At 38.1% G+C, this 20818-nt stretch overlaps 1 protein-coding gene across 2 annotated transcripts in view; it reads right to left on the bottom strand.

The window, feature by feature from the left end:
- The window catches only part of TMEFF1 (transmembrane protein with EGF like and two follistatin like domains 1), a 95450-nt gene that overhangs the window by 40266 nt on the left and 34366 nt on the right, over nucleotides 1–20818 (bottom strand). For both annotated transcript variants that reach the window (XM_059072847.2, XM_067041081.1), the window contains exons 3-5: nucleotides 11076–11205; nucleotides 7466–7492; nucleotides 4962–5058 (exon numbers count right to left, since the gene is read on the bottom strand). In XM_059072847.2, coding sequence (XP_058928830.1) covers nucleotides 4962–5058; nucleotides 7466–7492; nucleotides 11076–11205 — 254 coding nt within the window. The remainder of the gene's footprint in view (nucleotides 1–4961; nucleotides 5059–7465; nucleotides 7493–11075; nucleotides 11206–20818) is intronic.

Here is a 20818-nt window from a genome sequence, read left to right as displayed (position 1 = left end):
TGCTATGTGGAGGTTGTTTTTCTCAAGACCAAGGGAGGAACACAGAGTTAGTCACCTAACTCATAGGGACTGCAGAAACAGCAAGGGAGGCTGCTAGGAAGAGCTGCTGAAGTCATACTTCATCCAAGCTGGAAAGAAGAGTAGGAATTAAACAAGTAGGTATACGGGGGTGGGACTTCAGGCAGACAGAGTAACACAGGCAAATCATCAAAGAGTAACAGAGCATTCAGCAAACTGCAGGAGGCCATGGGGATACTGTGTTCTGCATTTCTGGACAAATGAGCCTGTCATTATTAACATCTGGGTTATACTTGGTATAAAATAATATTTAATAGTGTTTATTTCCTGTTATCAGAGCATAATGGACAACATACAATTATTTTTCCATTGTAATCTAAGGGGTCTTGGTAGAAATTTATTAAACCTAAATAGTTTTAAAAGTCTAGATTCCAAATATCCAGAGTCAGGCAATGTTAAATGATGAAAATTACTGTCATCTCTGATTAGGAGGAAATCAGAAGCAAAGAGTAGATAATGGTAGAAAAGTCCTCCTTTGGTTGTTCTTTTTTTAAAAAGTATATGCAACTTCCAGACAGGAGGACATTAATGGAGACGACAGATGTACAGCATTACTCTCTCTGTTTAAACAAAAAAACAAAAAATTTCATTCCACATTCTGAGGGAGAGACTCATCAGACTGTGATAGTGGCCAGCAACTATGTCCAAACAGAAAATGGTACCATAAATGACAAAGATGTCCAACAGGTGAATTAACTGCTTCTCAACGTTGTCTGTCATACTGCACACCTACATGATTCTTCTTTCTCTGAGCAACTCTGAGAGCTTACATCACTCAGGGGAAAAGGGAAACAGCATCTCCAAAATGACTGACATCAAAGTGGTAGAAGAGCAGGGACAATTTCCATAAAGCACATGGCAGACAAAGTTCAAAGGAATAATTGGAGGTTTTTTATAACTCACCTGTACTGACATTATGCCAGATGATTTTACAGACTATTCAAATCGTTCATGGCAGGGATTTAGGTCAGGTATATAAAAGGTCTACCTGGCTGAAGGAGTTCTATTATTATCTGGTCCCACTGTCCAGACAAACAGCTGAGGGCTATCTTGCAGCAATAACCTCAGCCTTGGACACGTTAGAAATACTGTTTAGATAAAGAGGGGGGTGTGGTTGCTACGATTATGTAGTTTAAGAAATACAATTTTCTGTAAAGCAGGTATTGTTTCCAAGTTTTAAGACTAAGCAGAAAGTCTAGCCACTGTATGTCACAATGGTCGCAGTGGAATACTGAAACCTCACCCATGTGGGAGTCAAATTTCTTGGAACCTCAACTACCTCGCTCTAGGTATAAATTCAAAAGGTAAGCATCAGTGAAGATAGCCATCACAAACCCATGCAAAGCCCCACGATGCCATTAGAGAGACACAGTGTGCTTCAGGAAGAAAGAGGAAAAAAGCCTCTCACAAGCAAAAATAATTTAAATTATAAATAAAATAGCCACTGAGCAGAGAAGAGAGACAAAATTCATGTAATATCTGAAGTTCATACACTCCACTAAGAACCTATTTACTCTGATTTTACATTTAGAATTTATTCCTACATTAGATATAGTTTCTACAAGCATACTGTTTCCTATTTCAGGGAAGCAGAGAGGCAATTAATAAGTTGGAGTCATCTACAGTCAGAATCACTGACAAGGCATACTGACAGCACCCAGATGCAACAGCGAAGAGCCTGACATGGGAGAAGAAAAATCATTTTTATAAAACAATGTAGAACCCAAAACACAAAGCAGAATGGAGCCTTTAGTAGGCATGAAACAGCTACCACTAAAAACATCAGTGGCCTCTGAGAAGATCATCGTATTACACACGTGTGTGCACAACAGAATAGATACATCTCTTGTCATGAGACCTGTGTTCTGGTTCAGCTGCTTGATCACAAGCCATTCAGCTTCTTCTGAGCTCAGCTCCCCCAGTAAAATCAGGATAATACTTCCTTGCCCTACCCACTGGACAGACTGTCATAAAGAGCTGAAAAACTAATCTATATAACAGCATTTTAAAAATGTAACAAACTATACAATATATGACTCTAAGAATATGTTAGAATATGTTTTGTATGCTGTTTAAGACAATATATTTAAATCAATTTCTATTTAAATGGCTAAATAAAAAACTACACTTCTCTTAATAGCAGAAAATTAACTTACATGGTACCATTTATCCTCTCCCCCAAATAGCCAGTTTTTTTTCCTACTATTAACATGAAGAAAAGAAAGAGTTGTAAAGCAAGAGAAAGATTTTAGCAACTGAAAAAGGATAGATATATATACGTATAACTGAATCACTTTGCCATACACCTGAAACTAACACAACATTGTACATCAACCATACTTCAATAAAAAAAGAAATTTTAAAAAATAATAATAGGGCTTCCCTGGTGGCACAGTGGTTGAGAGTCTGCCTGCTGATGCAGGGGACAAGGGTTCGTGCCCCGGTCCGGGAAGATCCCACATGCCGTGGAGCGGCTGGGCCCGTGAGCCATGGCCGCTGAGCCTGTGCTCCGCAACGGGAGAGGCCACAACAGTGAGAGGCCCGCGTACCACACACAAAAATAATAATAATAATAAATTAACCAACTACAAAAGGAAAAAGAAAGATTAGCTGCCCTTTGGAAACCAGATAGGTTATATATAGCATTTCTTTTGATAGGAAAGACATTTCAAAATGAGAAAAGATAAAATATTGTTTTAAATGAAAATGAATACCCATACCTAAAAATGTAACATGAAATAAAATATCTATTATAGTTACATTACAGAGCAATTTTTTTAACTGTAGGTCATAATCAGTATGGAAAATATTAGAGTACATTATTTTTAGTACAGGTTATTACTTTATAGAATTTTGTTTTACTTAATATCTATTATTACTATGTATATATGTACTTATTTTCTAGGTAAAGGTACAGTTTGCTTCCTTAATGTTCTCCTATTATTGCGTCAATTTCCTAGCCTGGTCTTGGCTGCCTGTCCCAATCTATCCATGTGCTCCTCAGGAAGCTCCTCAGCCTGCATGCTCCTTACTATCGGTAAGCCCTCCCCTGGTCTATGCCCACTTTCCGATGCTTAGAGCCTGTACCTGCAAGAACAGCAGTTACAAGTTCTCAAATAGACACACACAAAATGAATTTAGTATATACAACAGAGTTGCTCTGATTGGGCATAGGCTACATATTCCATCAAGAGAAGGGGTACATAGAAAGATGTGTATTTTATCATATAGATGTCATGCTTAGGGCCACCTCTGAAACTACACAGAATCCATTCTACTTCCCAGCAAAAGATCTCTATCTCTTTCAACTAGGGATGAAAAATGAAAGCAGAGAAATATAAAAAATAGGACTGAAGAGAGGTACTGACAAAGGAATAACAACAGATCAAGCCAATCAATCACTGACAGCTATTCTGAATCTGAACATTATAGAACAGTCCTGAGGAAAAATACTGAAAAGAACTAAATATCTACAAAAATACAAACACACACACACACACACACACACACACACACACACACACACAGATGCTGGTGTTTCATCATGCATATCATCAGTACATAATACCTATTACCTGTTCTCTCTGCAAGTCCACATTGCTATCATTTCTCTCATGTTCTACAGGCCAAAATCTACTTTGGAAAACATGTTCTTACAAATCAATCCACTCTGATTGAAACAGATGGACATGTCAATCCAAGTGACCAATATGCAGAAACAGAGCAAACTCAGGGTTTGCTGGATTCACTTTTTATTGACCGTGTCTTTTGCCAATTCTCACCTACTTTCAAACATATATCAAGTAAATTATCAGACATTTAATTTTACCAAGTGCCAGACAAATAAGTGATTCTGTACCAAAATACTGAAAATGTGGTTATTCTGATTTGTAAAACTCATTCCAGGCATAAATGCTAATTAAACCATACTACCATTGATCAGTAAAAGGCTCAAATAGGCATTTAAGGGCTGAATAAAACATGAGTCTGGAAATTCACAGTGAAAATGCATATGAGTAAGAAAGAACGTGCAAATCTCTATAAAATAAGTGTAAAATATGCACTAAGGGAAAATTAAGGAAATGAAGAAGATCCATTTGTGCTACATAAGGTCCTAAAGACAGCATTAAAGCTTTTAGAATCAACTATGCAAAAAGCAAGCACCACAGAGAATTGAAAGAAGGTTAAGACTGGGAATAAACAAACAGAAACCTGATGAAAGGAAGAAACAAACATGACTGTGTTGATGAGTTCTATATTGTTACTACTCCACCAAACAACACCCTTCTCACAGGGAGTGCACAGGAAATTGGACAGACAATTCTATCCAGCTACAAAACCCACCTTAGTGAAGGCTGAATATGAGTGAGAAAATATAACAAAATGTCAAGCAGTGCAGCTGAGATTTCCAGAAATAATTTTTACTTATTATATAATATTTACTTACTATTTCTAAAATTTTGAATGTTTTGAATTTTTCTTAATACACTGAAATACATGAAAAGTTTGTGTATAAAAATTCAAGTTAAGAAAAAGAAAAACTGTTTATCATTGATACTAGTTAAAAATATAATAGTAAGATAATTCCAAATAAGAGCAATTCTGATGAATAAAATTAGCACTTGGTATAAAATATGTAAAACTATCAGTGAAAAAAAGGTAGCAGTAAAATGAAAAAAATTATAAATGGATTTCCATTCTAAAACACTTAAATAGTTATAGTATTATATCAATTTAAAAGCCAATAGACTAGCATTAAACAAAAAAACATAGACGGCACACACAAAATACACAGAAGCAAATTAGATGATACCTTTCTATAATATAATAATGCTGATAATTAACCTCCAAGTAAGTTTATCCCCTTCCCTCAATCAACTCACCCAACATTTTCTGCATCTTCATCACACTCAGCTTTATATTTGCAAGGTCCACACTTGGAGTGTTTTCTGTGAACTTCTGCCCCTGACCCTTCCTCTTCTGTTTAAAAAGAAAAATTAAATTTTCAACCAAAAGTTGGGATCCTTTCCAGATATGCTTCATGTTTTCAGCAGCCATTATCTTATTTCTGGGGAAAATGTACCCAACCAAACTCTTGAAAAAAATCAGTTCCAAAAATCTATCAATGCTTGAGTCCAAAAATGTTGTCAATACAGAGTACAACATACTCTGTGAAAAAAAAATGTATTGGGGCTAGAAAAATAATCCCTTAACCTATGCACAATGGAAAAGTATGCCAGATTTTGTTGATTCTTTAAAAGAATTACCATAACATTAAATAAGAGAGAGAAAAAAAAAACATGAGCAATAAATTTAGTCCAGTGATTACCTTACTGAAATAGCCTGTGCAATCCTGGTTAACAAATAAGTGATTAAACAAAGCAGAGTCTAACCACTACCTTTTCCTCACATCAGTTTCACATCTGCCTTAAAAATTATCTCCAGGGCTTCCCTGGTGGCGCAGTGGTTGAGAGTCCGCCTGCTGATGCAGGGGACACGGGTTTGTGCCCTGGTCCGGGAAGATCCCACATGCCGCGGAGCGGCTGGGCCCGTGAGCCATGGCCGCTGAGCCTGTGCGTCCGGAGCCTGTGCTCCGCAATGGGAAAGGCCACAACAGTGAGAGGCCCACGTACCACAAAAAAAAAAAAAAAATTATCTCCAAATTTTAAAAAGGAAAGGGGTCTATTTACAAAGGACTTACCCTTTTCTACTTTACCACCTAGCACAGCCAACAACACCCAGAATACAGAAGGGTATGCGTCTCCTATGACCCAGAACAAAACAACAGTGTATATACCACCAGCCCCCAACTCAGCTCATATCCCACATTTAGGGAACCCTATACTTCTGGGTCTTAACTAGAGTGGATCCTATCCTGATAACCTCAAACTGGGCAGGGAGATCAGTTCTGAAGCCAATTTAAGGATTACAGTTTACTCAAGGGATTTCCCAGTCTGGTTTGGGAAAGCACACCTTATTGAGGGGATGTCAATCAGCAAAGTAGATGTTCTAAGGAAAGCACACAAACCTAAGTGCCTGTTTGGTACTATTACCAAACTTGCCATTTTGTGTGTCTGCCTACACTTTAAGTAGAAATCCTCCCCAAATTCTAATGAATACTCCCAAAACAATTCCAGGGAGCATAATCCTAAGTATTTCTAAGGCCTCAGAAAAATAATGAGATCTAGAAATCATACAGCCACCATGAGCTCACTAAAGTTTGTATATTAATCTGAGCAAACCACTTAGCCTTTCTAACTCATACTCCCTAAAAAAAAATTGCCAACAACCAACATCCTCAAGGCAAGATATCCAGTATTTGTATGTACCATATAAGCAAATCTGGAGATCAACTTCCACTTCTTTAATATAGTGACAATGACAGTTTCCTAACTGAATATCTGACCACAGGGGCTGGACCACATGATCCTTTAAAGTCCTTTCCAGCTCTAAGATCCAGAATTTATGATCTCATCCTTCACACATGATCACAAAGTTTCTGCTTGAACATGTCCATTTAAATTAAATTCTATTGTTGGACAGTTTAAATCTTTTTTTTTTAAGGTCAAACTGTCATCCTTGAAATTCTTTCTCAGAACAGTTCTTCTACTCTCTAGGTGACCTTCAAAGTCCCTTCCAACTCTAAAATGTTAGGATTCTATGAAATATAGAAGGGTGGAGTAAGGTTTCAGATAGTACTGAAAGGATCACAACTGTAGTTTTCATTTGCATACGTGTGAGTTTTACCAGAGTATGTTTTTTCTTTTAGTGCATCCCCAGAGCACCTCAAACTTACTTTGCATACATGGATACTCATTAAGAATTACAGCCTCATTAGACCATGAAATAGATCAGTCATTCTCAATTCTAATAATTCAGAGTAAACTGAATTACCAAATATTAGTTTTTCAAACAGTTTTTAAATATTGTACCTTGAAAATTCCTTATGAGCAAAAATTTGTAAGCAAGGGATGGGAGAGTGTTACATATACTCTGGTCCAAGCTAAAATCATCTGGGGATGATCCTAAGGAGAGGGCACCTTGGTGTAACTTCAGTTTAACAGGAGCAACATTTCCCCTTTGTCTGACAAACCTATAACGAAACCTATAATGAAAACTAAATGTAGGAAAAAAAGAATGCCAAGGGCTAAGGGGGATAGAGGGATTGGGGGTGATATCCGAGGGGTACAGGGTTTCTTTTCGGGGTAATGAAAATGTTCTAAAGTTGGCTGTGGTGATGAATGTACAATTCTGTGAATATACTAAAAGTGATTGAATTACATATTTTCAATGGGCAAACTGCATGGTATGTGAATTTTATCTCAATAGGGCTGTTTTTAAAAAGTGAAAGAAAAAAAATGCTTTTTAAGGGGTATTTGAAACTTACCTCCCTCTCCAGATCCAGAACCATTATCTGAGAAGAAAAATAAAGAATGAATATGAATACTTTTCCTGGAAATCTCATCTTATCAAATAGTAAAATTTCTTATCAAAAATCAAAATGTGATAACCATTCTCATGTAGCCCCTTTTCTCATTTTTTCTGGATATCTAACAGTTTATTCTTATATACTTATTTTGTATCTTTCTTCAAATATAAATTACTTGGACACATAATCCATACCTCATACATCTTTGTAGCTCATTCAGGAAATACCCAGGTGCCTTGTACAGAGTAAAAACCAATAAACATTATAAAGTAAATGGCTAAATAGAAATAACTTTAAATAACTCACTTAAAAGGTAGAAGAAATTTTTAATTTTGTTAAAGCTTGAAAGGAATAAAGAATAAACTGCTTTTATTAAAAAGAGAGGAGAAGAGCTTTGGGTCTTGCTCCAAAAATCTTCTTCATTAAATCTGTGGATAACAGCCAAAAGCCAAAAGATATGAAAAGCCCCAAGGTTTAGAAGGAAAGAACCTCAAGGTTGAGGTTTTCATATTGCTGATGAAATTAACTTCCTCTAGGAAACCTCAACAGAAGGAATCTCACCAAGGTGTAGGTGGGAAACTTGTTACTAGTCAAATTAAAGAGCCTCCCTCAAAGTTACCAGCAAGAAGCCAGAGTAAAATGTAATTAATTTAAAATATGTATTTTATAATCCTAAAAGAACCAACATATGGCACAGAGCATGTTAAAAAGAGGGCAATGGTGTAGTATCATAAGTGTGGAACAGAGATGGCAAGCGATGAACTTAACACTTTACCCAGCACTTTCTAGGGAGGAGGATTTCCTAGAGAATCCATTCCAGTTCTTCAAATAGTTCTCTAGAGTGGGAGACACCCTCAACAATATCGCTCCCTTCCCCGCTTCCCTTCAATCTCCTGCAGACTATAATAAAAGTCCCAAACGTGGTAGAAACAGGAAGAACTGGAAAAAAAATACATATTTTATGTAGCATCCACTTCAATTCTTCATGGGATTTTACACAAAGTCTTACATTGTATTCATTTTGATTGATCAACCATAAAAAAATTATATCTTCTCTGAGAAAGAGGAAAAGAAAGAGTAAAAGCAGAAAAAAAGACAAGGAAAAAGGGAACTCAAGGGGCTTCCCTGGTGGTGCAGTGGTTGAGAGTCCGCCTGCCGATGCAGGGGAGACGGGTTCGTGCCCCAGTCCGGGAAGATCCCACACTGGGCCCGTGAGCCATGGCCGCTGGGCCTGTGTGTCGGAGCCTGTGCTCCGCAATGGGAGAGGCCACAACAGTGAGAGGCCCACGTACCACAAAAAATAAAAAAGGGAACTCAAAAGTATTTTTATTACCAAACTTTTCTTAGGAAAACTCTCTTTTTCCCTTCCATTCCATATACATTGACTAGGTACTTATTATGTGTTAGACAACATACACATAATAAGTAAAAGGTAGATATAAACTGATAAATAAGACAGTTCCAGTGCATGACATACTTACTCACTCCCAATCTTTTTTCCAACTAATGTCCAATTTTAATAAATATAATATCTCACACCTTCCTTAAGGGTCATTTAAAATTGTGAAATAAATTAAATATACTGTGACTATTCTCATAATGAGGTTGAGTTCTTCTTGTCAATCATATTTTCACTGGACACACGCCTTCCCCTGCCCGAACCCTGGGATTATGATATACCTCCCTAGGCAGGACATAGTACTTTCCTGTTGAGAAACAGGATCTGGCCAAAGGCAGATGTGTTGGATAAATGAAATACAGTACGATACTTACATAAAGAGATATGCACAAAGTGTGAAAAACTCTGCCAGGAGATACCAGAGAAGAAAGATTTCGCAGAGTAGAAAAGGCTTAAGCTCAATCTTAAAGCATAAAAAAGTTCTCAAATAAGCAAAGGAGAATGTTGTTCCTAGCACAGGGAATAGGACCAACACCAGACCAAATGACATGAACAACTCTGGCCCCAGCCAGAAGATAACAAAATCAATATAGCACCTTATAGCTTAGCTCATTCAATTCTCACTTAACCCCAGAAGATGACATCCATCTAACAATTTAGGTATGTAACTGGGGCTCAAAGCAGCTAAGTGACTTGTGTAAGGTCATACAGTGAACAAGAGCTGGAGTTACTTTAAAACCAAGTCTTGTAACCCTAGTGCAGTGCTCTTTCCAGCTCTTTCCAATCTGCCTCCCAATGCTTAATATTCACTGCTTATCAAAGCAGTTGGTGTCTTAAACTTCTCATAAAGGATGCATAATTAATTTGGGATTATAAAGAACTCCATATTCCTTTTTAGTTACTAAATCAAGTCTGTGAAAAATAATGTACTTTGAGAAGTGTATAAGAACCATATCAAATGATAGTCTAGGGCTTCCCTGGTGGCGCAGTGGTTGAGAGTCCGCCTGCCGATGCAGGCGACGCAGGTTCGTGCCCCGGTCCGGGAAGATCCCACATGCCGCGGAGCGGCTAAGCCCGTGAGCCATGGCCGCTGAGCCGGCGCATCCGGAGCCTTTGCTCCGCAACGGGAGAGCCCACGACAGTGAGAGGCTGGCGTACCACATACACACACAAAAAAGATAGTCTATTGGCCTAAGAGCATCTAATTATTTAGTGTTTGGAAAAGAATTTGGCCTTGCCCAAAGAGAGTTTTGGCCTTCGCCCTCAGCTTCCGGAAGGCAATCGATGTTTAGGAAGAGTGTTGACAACATCAGACCTTAGGGTGGGACAAGCCACACTCAATACTCTTAGGGCAGGGGCTGGCCTCACCAGAAATACCAACCACACTGTTCAGAGTGGGGGCTTTGAGTCATGTGGTATTAGTGTACCCGGAGTTTGAGATCAACCACATGGACCATCAATCAATTACACTTATGTAATGGAGCCCCAATAAAAACACAGGCACTGTAATATACAGGGAAAGAAAGGAAATGGAGTAATCATATAAGAATAGTCTCCACCTTTACTGCTAACCTTCATACAATAATTCTATTACAATACCTCACTCTGCATCCCTGCCCCCAAGTACAAACACAAGTAAGATACTAATATTAATGCCTTCCAAAATTAATCATTACCAATTCAGGAAGGAAAAGACAAGGAAGTAAATACAAACAACTGGGGGAGGTGGATGACGAAGGCTAGCAAACAGAAATGGGAAGATATAGGAAGAGAAGAGATTGGACAGAGACACATCCTGGGATGCCACTAATGACTTCCTATGGATACTCCCCACCCACCAAGATAAAAATCAACAAAATGGATCCCACAGCATTTCCCACACCAAATCTTATCCTGTCTTATACAAACCATATGGCAAAAGATATGCAAAGTCCCCACCAAAGAAAGCATTAAGCATTAAAAACGTCCTGAGAAGTAACATGGTCAGTACAAGACTACCTGGGGTTAAAAAACAACATGAAATGGAGGCAAAAAAGAGCTCCCCCATTCCCCACATAATCATCACCAATCCATACAGCAGTTTGGGGAATAAACCTTTGACTGGAAACTTCCTCTTAAAAGTATGGCAGAACCATTTCTAGCATTTTTTCAGAAGAATATCACACATACCAGAGTAGCATGGTCCCCTTGTTACTACTGTTATCTCTTTCTGGTGCTTACAAGCAGCCCTTCTGAGGAAGCATTCATTTTGGTACGTGTCCCCATTTGATCCACAGACAGGAATATAATTTGTATGGCACTGCAAAAGAAACAAAAATAAGTTCTCAGACTAGGCATGAATATTAATAGCTCATTTCATATTCATGAATGCAATACCATATTATTATGACATACTTCTACTACAAAAGAGTTTGTTCTTTTATTTGGTTTTTATTGTTTTTGTTTTTTGTTTTTGTTTTTTGTGGTACGCGGGCCTCTCACTGTTGTGGCCTCTCCCGTTGCGGAGCACAGGCTCCAGACGCACAGGCTCAGTGGCCATGGCTCACGGGCCCAGCCACTCCGCGGCACGTGGGATCCTCCCAGACTGGAGCACAAACCCATGTCCCCTGCATCGGCAGGTGGATTCTCAACCACTGCGCCACCAGGGAAGCCCTATTTGGTTTTCAAAGAGAAGAGTTATGCTACTTTCTCATACCTTTTTTCACATTCATAATGAAAATTAACTATCAACTATCCATAAAAATGAGAATGAAAATCCCTACCTTATCTACATCATTTGCTTGTGATCCAGGGAGATTATGAGGAAATGTTTGCCAATGTTTGTCATGAGCACTAATGATGTAATGTCATTTCATTATTATCAAAATTCACTTATTCAATACGTCTAGTACACAAAGTCTCAAGGTAAATGCTATAGTAGAAAAATGAACTCTGTTCTCAGAGACCTTACCATCTTGTTAGCGAACCATATAAATAGGAAATATATATATATATATGATCATGTACTAAATCAAAAGTGTAGACAATAAGTGTAATATCTAATACCTACTACTATAAACTGAAGTATTCAAGAAAAGCCTCCTCAGAGAAAGTGAAATGTGAACTGGGCCTTGAAGGATTAGCAGATGAAAAGAAAAAAGATGATTCATGTTTGAGAAATGACACTGAATTGGTATGTTTAAAAAATTTTAACACTTCTAAAAAGAACTAAAGTTTTAAAATCTGGGGAAAATAGTACAATATGACAACTTATTACTAAAGGAGAGACAGTACAAATTAATACAAAAGACAAATTTACAAAAAATAACAAATGGTCAATTAATATATTAAAAATGCTGAGTTTCCCTAGCAATCAGAGTGGTACATGAAAACACGTTGCTATTTTTAGCTTATAAAACTGGTTATTAGACAAACAAAAAATCCAATTTGGTGGGCATACCAATACACCTGTTGTGCTAATTTAAACTGGCTCAGTCTTTTGAGAACATAATTTAACAATACATTTCAAGAGTTCTAAAAAAGAAATGTGATTTTTTATCTAGAATTACACATTTAGGGATATATCTGAAAGAAACTATCGTAGATGAAAATTTATTATGGTCATTTCAAATAGAAATGTATTCATATCTAAAACAGAAACAACCTAAATATCCAACAAGGCAATATTTATTTAAACCATGCTATATCTGTTCAAGGAGTCACTGAGCATTCCTGTTATAAGAATGCTGTGTGACAGAAAAAGATAATGTTAGGTCAAAGTAGGTGATAATACCATATACGTAACTTCTGAGAATTTTGTGCCCTTTTTCTTTTTTTGGATGCATTGGGTCTTTGTTGCTGCGCGGGCTTTCTCTAGTTGCGGTGAGCAGGGAGCTACTCTTCATTGCAGTGCACGGGCTACTCACTGCGGTGGCTCCTCTTGTTGCAGAGCACGGGCTCTAGTGCACAGGCTCAGTAGTTGTGGTTCACACGCTCTAGAGCGCAGGCTCAGTAGTTGTGGCGCACGGGCTTAGCTGCTCCTCGGCATGTGGGATCTTCCCAGACCAGGGATTGAAGCCGTGTCCCCTGCATTGGCAGGCAGATTCTTAACCACTGCACCACCAGGGAAGTCCCTGCCATTTTTTTTTTTGCAGTAGGCGGGCCTCTCCCGTTGCGGAGCACAGGCTCCGGACGTGCAGGCTCAACGGCCATGGCTCACGGGCCCAGCCTCTCCGCAGCATGTGGGATCCTCCCGGACCTGGGCACAAACACGTAATCCCCTGCATCGGCAGGCAGACTCTCAACCACTGCGCTACCAGGGAAGCCCCCCTGATATTTTTAAATGTATTATCTAGTCCACAAAACTGAATGCAAATTTCTTAAATAATTTGATAATATAAAATAAAAATGTAGCAAGAAAATAAATTACATATATATACACATATATATCTCAATTATTTAGAAAAAATATTCATAGAGTAAATCCTGGAAGAAAACACCAATAAAGTTTTCACATTACTTGTCACCATAGTGTTTTATTTCCATGTATATGGTTTTCTGTATTTCTCAATTTTTCTGCAATGAACAAGGCTTACTTTTATCATTTATTCACCTTTTAAAAAGTGGTCAACTTACTTTATGAATCATAAATATGGCATGCTACCCCAGGTCAAACACTGGTAAAAACAATTTCTAATAAAATATTTTATAACCAAGTTGATTTGCTGTACAATATCAGCAGACTCCTACATCAACTTTAGTTAAAATTAAAATTTTACTTTAGGATGCCTTCCTATACTCCTCTAATTCTTCAAGGATCACTTACTTTATTCTCTCCCCCCTAAAATGTACACAATAATTTGTATGATGTCTGCAGGAATCTATGTTACTCTGTAATTATACAATGTATAATTAGCAAAAAAGACCATAAGCTCCAAGATGTCAAATGCTAAGTCTATGGACTTCTCAAGGCAACTCTTCACTCAACAAACATTTTTAATAACTTTCTAACATAGTGCTCGCAAAGGTGCTAATATTGCCCCCTAGGGGTGGGTGCCCCTATGGAGGCATTTTTGGTTGTCACAATGAGAAAGGGACATTACTGTCATTTAGCAGATGGATTCCAATGGTGCTCGATGTACTGCAAAGGAAAGGATAGTTTCACACAACATATATACCATACAATTTCTGAATGCATCACTAGCCATTCATGTAGGAACTATGGTAAGACCATATACAAATAAGACTATTCTAGCTTCTCCTAATAGCTTTTATTCTAGCATCCACCATACCTCTACTTTTTTGTTTTCAAATACTACTAGTATGAAATTGCTGATGATGATCTTTTTAAAAATCCAACTATTCATTATAAGTAAATATAAGCATCTGACTACTATATTGTCTTCTAGTGTAATCATGCCCAAACATTTACATTTTGAAATACTTATTTTACTATAAATTACTTTCATTTCTCCTTTACATTGCAAGTGTATATTATAGTGATTTCTTTAATGATGTGTTAATGTGGGTTACATTATCTACAAATTTCATTTAAGAATAGAAAAGAAATGGAATACAAATTTTTGGTTATAAAAAAGGGTTATTAAGTCTGATAGGGCTGAGAATCTATATGGTAATAGCTAAGATTTATTGAAGAGTTTCTATCTAGTAAACACTAGCTACAACTTTAAATGTCCTAAACTAACTTAAATATAACAATCCTGTGAAGCACATGACTTAGTGCTTAGAGTTGGGGCTCTGAAGTAAAATGCTGAGTTCAAATCCTGGGTCAACCATCCATGTGACTATGCGCTAGGACCAGTGCCATTTCCCCTATCTATAAAATGGTAATTATAATAGTATCTACCTAATAAAATTGTTATGAGGATTAAATAAGAGAAATCCATCTTTAGCATTTACATCTAGCCATAGTAAATTCTCAACAAACATCAGCTGGTTCTGCTACTGCTATTATCATTGCTGAGTCTTAAGTCTTGCCCAAGGTCACAGTTAACAAATGTAAGACCCACGACTCCTGACAAGTAATGTTCTGTAACCACTACACACCAGTTTTTCAGCAGGATCTCACTATATGTCACTTGGTGGTAGTGAGTAGGGGGCTTAAAACAGTGTAGGCAATGTCCCTGAAATGCAACCTAACGAGCACATACCAAGGAGTGAGCATAAGTTGGGAAAAGCAGACCTAGAGTTCTTTGGCCAGTCTGTTTCCAGAAGTCTCTTTTAAGAGCCTCTCATTATGCTATGGAAAAATTAAGGGATTTTGGCAATTTTAACAACATACAACTTCTGATGTGGGCACTGACTCTAACCTAAGGTCTGCCTCCTCTATACTGCCACTCTTGCTGGGGGAAAGAACTCTCTCCCCTACACCTCCTCTTCAGCTGCAAGAGTGATTTGAAGTAGTTTACAAAGGTGCAGCAGTGTACAACTCTGCAGCCACATCCATTCAAGCATTTATTGTGTACCTACTGTGTGTCAGGAACTGTGCTGAATACAATAAATAATATTAACAAAGTTGTGATGGTTAATTTTATGTGTCAGCTTGACTGGGCCCCAGGGTGCCTAGATTAAATATTATTTCTGGATGTATCTGTGAGGGTGTCTCTGGATGACATCAGCATTAAATCAGTGGACTGAATAAATGCCCTCTCCAATGTGGGTGGCATCATCCAATCCATTGAGGGCCTGAATAGACCAAGAGGTGAATGAAGAGAGAATTAACTCTGCCTGACTGGTGAGCTGGGACCTTGGTCTTCTCCTGGTTCTCAGGCCTTTGGACTCAGATGGGGACATATATATCAGCTCCCCTGATTCTCAGGCCTTCAGCCTCAGATGGGAACCACACCACCAGCCTTTCTGGGCCTCCAGCTTGTGGACTACAGATTGTGGAACTTCTCAGTGTCCATAATTGAGTGAACCAATTCCTTATAATCTCCTTCTCTCCTCTCTCTCTCCCTCTCTCTATATATATATCCTGTTGGTTCTGTTTTTCTGGAAAACTCTGACTAATACAAAGGTCTAATAAGTGGACACAGTACCTAGCAAGAGCAGACACTAAAAAACTCAGGAAAAAAGACATAGGCCCAAGAACTCCAGTCAGAAGAACAAAGAGAAAGAAAGAAGAAAGAAAACAAGGAAAAAGCCATATGCACTCCTCTTTGTATATTACCTAGGTTTTAATGAAAAGATGCAATACTGATCATTTTTCTTTGTTCAACATTAATAAAAGTAGCTTTGTTTATATATGTGGCAAGATGTAATAGCTCCTATCAACAGGCTGAACAAAACAATTTTAGAATTTAAAATCCTGTTATTATCTGTTAAAATGTGTTTAAATTATGTCCCAGAAAGCTTATATTAACACTGAAAGTATGATGAATCATAGGGTTTTTTTGAATTTTATTTTATTTTTTTATACAGCAGATTCTTATTAATATCTTTTTTATACGTATTACTGTATATGTATCAATCCCAATCTCCCAATTCATCCCACCACCACCACCCTCCCCTCACTTCCCCCCTTGCTGTCCATATGTTTGTTCTCTACATGTGTCTCTATTTCTGCCTTGAAAACTGGTTCATTTGTACAATTTTTCTAGATTCCACATACATGCGTTAATATACAATATTTGATTTTCTCTTTCTGACTTACTTCGCTCTGTATGAGTCTCTAGGTCCATCCACGTCTCTGCAAATGGCACAATTTCATTCCCTTTTATGGCTGAGTAATATTCCATGGTATATATGTACCACACCTTATTAATCCATTCGTCTGTTGATGGGCATTCAGGTTGTTTCCATGACCTGGCTACTGTAAATACTGCTGCAATGAACATTGGGGCGCATATATCTTTCTGAATTACGGTTTTCTCAGGGTATATGCCCAGTAGTGGGATTGCTGGGTCATATGGTAATTCTATTTTTAGTTGTTTAAGGAACCTCCATATTGTTCTCCATAGTGGATGTATCAATTTACAATTTACATTCCCACCAACAGTGCAAGAGGGTTCCCTTTTCTCCACACCCTCTCCAGCATTTGTTGTTTGTGGATTTTCTGATGAGGCCCATTCTAACTGGTGTGAGGTGATACTTCATTGTAGTTTTGATTTGCATTTCTCTAATACTTAGTGATGTTGAGCAGCTTTTCATGTCTCTCTTGGCCATCTGTCTGTCTTCTTTGGAGAAATGTCTATTTAGGTCTTCTGCCCATTTTTGGATTGTATTGTTTGTTTTTTCAATATTAAGCTGCATGAGCTGTTTATATATTTTGGAGATTAATCCTTTGTCCATTGATTCATTTGCAAATATTTTCTCCCATTCTGAGGGTTGTCTTTTTGTCTTGTTTATACTTTCCTTTGCTGCACAAAAGCTTTTAAGTTTCATTAGGTCAAATTTGTTTATTTTTGTTTTTATTTCCATTACTCTGGGAGGTGGGTCAAAAAATATCTTGCCACAATTTATGTTAAAGAGTGTTCTTCCTATGTTTTCCTCTAAGAGTTTTATAGTGTCTGGTCTTACCTTTAGGTCTTTCATCCATTTTGAGTTTATTTTTGTGTACAGTATTAGGGAATGTTCTAATTTCATTCTTTTACATGTAGCTGTCCAGTTGACCCAGCACCACTTTTGAAGAGACTATCTTTTCTCCATTGTATACCCTTGCCTCCTTTGTCATCGATTAGTTGACCATAGGTGCGTGGGTTTATCTCTGGGCTTTCTACCCTGTTCCATTGATCTATATTTCTGTTGTTATACCAGTACTATATTGTCTTGATTACCATAGCTTTGTAGTCTGAAGTCATGGAGTCTGATTCCTCCAGCTCCGTTTTTTTCCCTCAAGATTGCTCTGGCTATTTGGGGTCTTTTGTGTCTCCATACAAATTTTAAGATTTTTTGTTCTAGTTCTCTAAAACATGCCATTTTAATTTGATAGGGATTGCATTGAATCTGTAGATTACTTTGGGTAGTAGAGTCATTTTCACAATGTTGATTCTTCCAATCCAAGAACATGGTATACCTCTCCATCTGTTTGTATCATCTTTCATTTCTTTCATCAGTGTCTTCTGCATACAGGTCTTTTGTCTCCCTAGGTAGGTTTATTCCTAGGGATTTTATTCTTTTTGTTGCAATGGTGAATGTGACTGCTTCCCTAATTTCTCTTTCTGCTCTTTTGTTGTTAGTGTATAGGAATTCAAGAGATTTCTATGTATTAATTTTGTATCCTGCAACTTTACCAAATGCATTGATTAGCTCTAGTAGTTTTTTGGTGGCATCTTTAGGATTATCTATGTATAGTATCATGTCATCTGCAAACAGTGAGTTTTACTACTTCTTTTCCATTTGTATTCCTTTTATTTCTTTTTCTTCTCTGATTGCCCTGGCGAGGACTTCCAAAACTATGTTGAATAATAGTGGTGAGAGTGGACATCGTTGTCTTGTTCCTGATCTTAAAGGAAATGCTTTCAGCTTTTCACCATTGAGAATGATGTTGGCTGTGGGTTTGTCATATATGGCCTTTATTATGTTTTTCTGTTTTGTTTTGTTTTTAACTTTATTTATTTATTTTTATGTTTGGTCACGTTGGGTCTTTGTTGCTGCACACAGGCTAAGCGACAAGTGGGGGCTATTCTTCATTGCAGTGCCCAGGCTTCTCATTTGGTGGATTCTCTTCTTGCAGAGCACAGGCTCTAGGCGTGCAGGTTTCAGTAGTTGTGGCACTCAGGCTCAGTAGTTGTGGCTCACAGGCTCTACAGCACAGGCTCAGTAGTTGTGGTGCATAGGCTTAGTTGCTCCACAGCATGTGGGACCTTCCCGGAGCAGGGCTCAAACCCATCCTGCATTGGCAGGCAGATTCTTAAACAATGAGCCACCAGGGAAGCCCAACCTTTATTATTTTGATGTAGATTCCCTCTATGCCCACATTCTGGAGAGTTTTTATCATAAATGGATGTTGAATTTTGTCAAAAGCTTTTCCTGCATTTACTGAGATGATCATATGGTTTTTCTTTTTCAATCTGTGAATATGGTGTATCACACTGATTAATTTGCATATATTGAAGAATCCTTGCATCCCTGGGATTCATCCCACTTGATCATGGCATATGATCCTTTTTTTTAATAGACCTTTATTAGAGTATAATTGCTTCACACTACCATGTTAGTTTCTGTTGCACAACAAAGCGAATCAGCCATATGCATACACATGTCCCCATATCCCCTCCTTCTTGAGCCTCCCTCCCATCCTCCCTATCCCACCCCTCTAGGTCATCACAAAGCACCAAGCCCATCTCCCTATGCTATGCTGCTGCTTCCCGCCAGCCAGCTATTTTACATTCAGTAGTGCATATATGTCGATGCTACTCCCACTTCACCCCAGCTTCGCCCTCCCACCCCATGTCATCAAATTCATTCTCTATGTCTACCTCTTTATTCCTGCCCTGCAACTAGGTTCACCAGTGCCATTTTTTCTTTTTTTAGATTCCATATATATGTTTGCATATGGTATTTGTTTTTCTCTTTCTGACTTACTTCATTCTGTATGACAGACTCTAGGTCCATCCACTTCACTACAAATAACTCAATTTCATTTGTTTTTATGGCTGAGTAATATTCCATTGTATATATGTGCCACATCTTCTTTATCCATTCATCTGTTGATGGACATTTAGGTTGGTTCCATGCCCTGGCTATTGGAAATAGTGCTGCAATGAACATTGGGGTACATGTCTCTTTTTGAATTAAGGTTTTCTCAGGTTATAGCCCCAATAGTGAGATTGCTGAGTCATATGGTAGTTCTATTTTTAGTTTTTTAAGGAAACTCCATACTGTTTTCCATAGTGGTTGTATCAATTTACATTCCCACCAATAATGTAGGAGGGTCCCCTTTTCACCACACCCTTTCCAGCATTTATTGTTTCTAGCTTTATGATACTGGCCATTCTAACCGGCGTGAGGTGATACCTCATTGTAGTTTTGATTTGCATTTCTCTAATAATTAGTGATGTTGTGCATCTTTTCATGTGCCTCTTGGCCATCTGTATGTCTTCCTTGGTGAAATGTCTATTTAGGTCTCCGCCCATTTTTTAACTGGACTGTTGATTTTTTTGATATTGACCTCCATGAGCTGTTTGGATATTTTGGAGATTAATCCTTTGTCTCTTCTTTCATTTGTAAATATTTTCTCCCATTCTGAGGGTTGTCTTTTCATTTTGTTTATAGCTTCCTTTGCTGTGCAAAGGCTTTTAAGTTTCATTCAGTCATAATTGTTTGTTTTTATTTCCATTACTCTAGGAGGTGGGTCAAAAAAGATCTTGCTGGGCTTCCCTGGTGGTGCAGTGGTTGAGAGTCTGCCTACCGATGCAGGGGACACGGGTTTGTGCCCCGGTCCGGGAAGATCCCACATGCCGCAGAGCGGCTGGGCCCGTGAGCCATGGCCGCTGAGCCTGCGCGTCCGGAGCCTGTGCTCCGCAACCGGAGAGGCCACAACAGTGAGAGGCCCGTGTACCGCCAAAAAAAAAAAAAAGATCTTGCTGTGGCTTATGTCAAAGAGTGCTTTTCCTATGTTTTCCTCTTAAAGTTTTAAAGTGCCTCATCTTACATTTCAGTCTTTAATCCATTTTGAGTTTATTTTTGTGTATGGTAGGGAGTATTCTAATTTCATTCTTTTACATGTAGCTGTCCAGTTTTCCCAGCACCACTTATTGAAGATACTATCTTTTCTCCATTGTATATCCTTGCCTCCTTTGTCATAGTTTAGTTGACCACAGGTGCATGGGTTAATCTCTGGGCATTCTATCCTGTACCATTGATCTATATTTCTGTTTTTGTGCCAGTACCGTACTGTCTTAATTACTGTAGCTTTGTGGTATAGTTTGAAGTCGGGAACCTGATTCCTCCACCTCCATTTTTCTTTCTCA

Source organism: Kogia breviceps, chromosome 8, assembly GCF_026419965.1.
Source record: "Kogia breviceps isolate mKogBre1 chromosome 8, mKogBre1 haplotype 1, whole genome shotgun sequence".
NCBI lineage: Eukaryota > Metazoa > Chordata > Mammalia > Artiodactyla > Physeteridae > Kogia > Kogia breviceps.
The sequence above is the reverse complement of the archived record's forward strand: the minus strand, read 5'-3'. Positions and strand labels throughout refer to the sequence as shown.